Below are 778 nucleotides of genomic sequence, written 5' to 3'. Positions count from 1 at the left end.
ATGAGTGACAGATTTATGCGTGACAGCAGTAATAATGCTGGTGAAGAAAAAAATTTGTCTATTTTGCGGTAAGTGCTTTTAAAATCAAAACGACGTTGTTCAGAGAACGTTTTTCACGTTGGTATTTTCTTTCCGAGTAAAAGCTTTCAACAGAGGAAAAAATTGGTTTTGGGTTGGGCTGAAAGTCAGTTTCTCTGTGTTCTTTTGCAATTTTCCAAGCCTCTTCTGTGTTGAGATGGAAGCAGGGAAGGCTTTTTCCTTATTTAAAAAAACATGAAACGCACAGCAGATAATCCCTTCCCACCTCTGTGGCACGTAGGCGGGTGAGCTGCCTTTGCTGCTGAGGCGCTGCTGGGGTCGGATTCGCTCGCGTCTGGCAAGGTCTGGTGCTTGGGTTGAAGGTTTTTCCCCGAGAGGCCACCAGTATCAGTTTCCTTCTCCTGTCTGCGGTTTGAAACCTGCAGATCTCAACACACTGTCCCTGTGCCCYTCACATCCAACGGGCCACCCCACCYGAAAGCTGAGCAGGGCCCRCAAGGCACAGTTAGCGCAGCTCATTCCCCCGAGCTAGAAAGGCAGGTGGAGGAACAGCCCCAGCGCCCTGCTACGTTTTCAAAGCGGTTTTATGCCTGGCGCTGCTTCCTTAATATTCTTTTAATGGGGCTAATAAATCAGCCTCCTAGTGAAAGCATATCGGCAAGACAGGCCAGCCAAAACCGAGCCAGGAGGCAGGACCCGCGGCACGGCCGGACGAGGGGCGGCCGCCTCCGTCAGGCAG

At 51.0% G+C, this 778-nt stretch overlaps 1 protein-coding gene across 1 annotated transcript in view; it reads left to right on the top strand.

Moving 5' to 3' along the window:
- Positions 1 to 778, top strand: part of PLPP1 (phospholipid phosphatase 1) — a 70,252-nt gene continuing 69,474 nt past the window's right edge. The window contains exon 1 of the mRNA XM_085297711.1: positions 1 to 68. Within this exon, the coding sequence (XP_085153837.1) occupies positions 1 to 68 (68 nt within the window). The remainder of the gene's footprint in view (positions 69 to 778) is intronic.

The sequence above is a fragment of the Rhea americana genome, unplaced genomic scaffold, assembly GCF_003343005.1.
Source record: "Rhea americana isolate MKP2758 unplaced genomic scaffold, rheAme1 scaffold_13, whole genome shotgun sequence".
Classification (NCBI taxonomy): domain Eukaryota; kingdom Metazoa; phylum Chordata; class Aves; order Rheiformes; family Rheidae; genus Rhea; species Rhea americana.
This window is presented reverse-complemented; position numbering and strand designations above follow the sequence as displayed.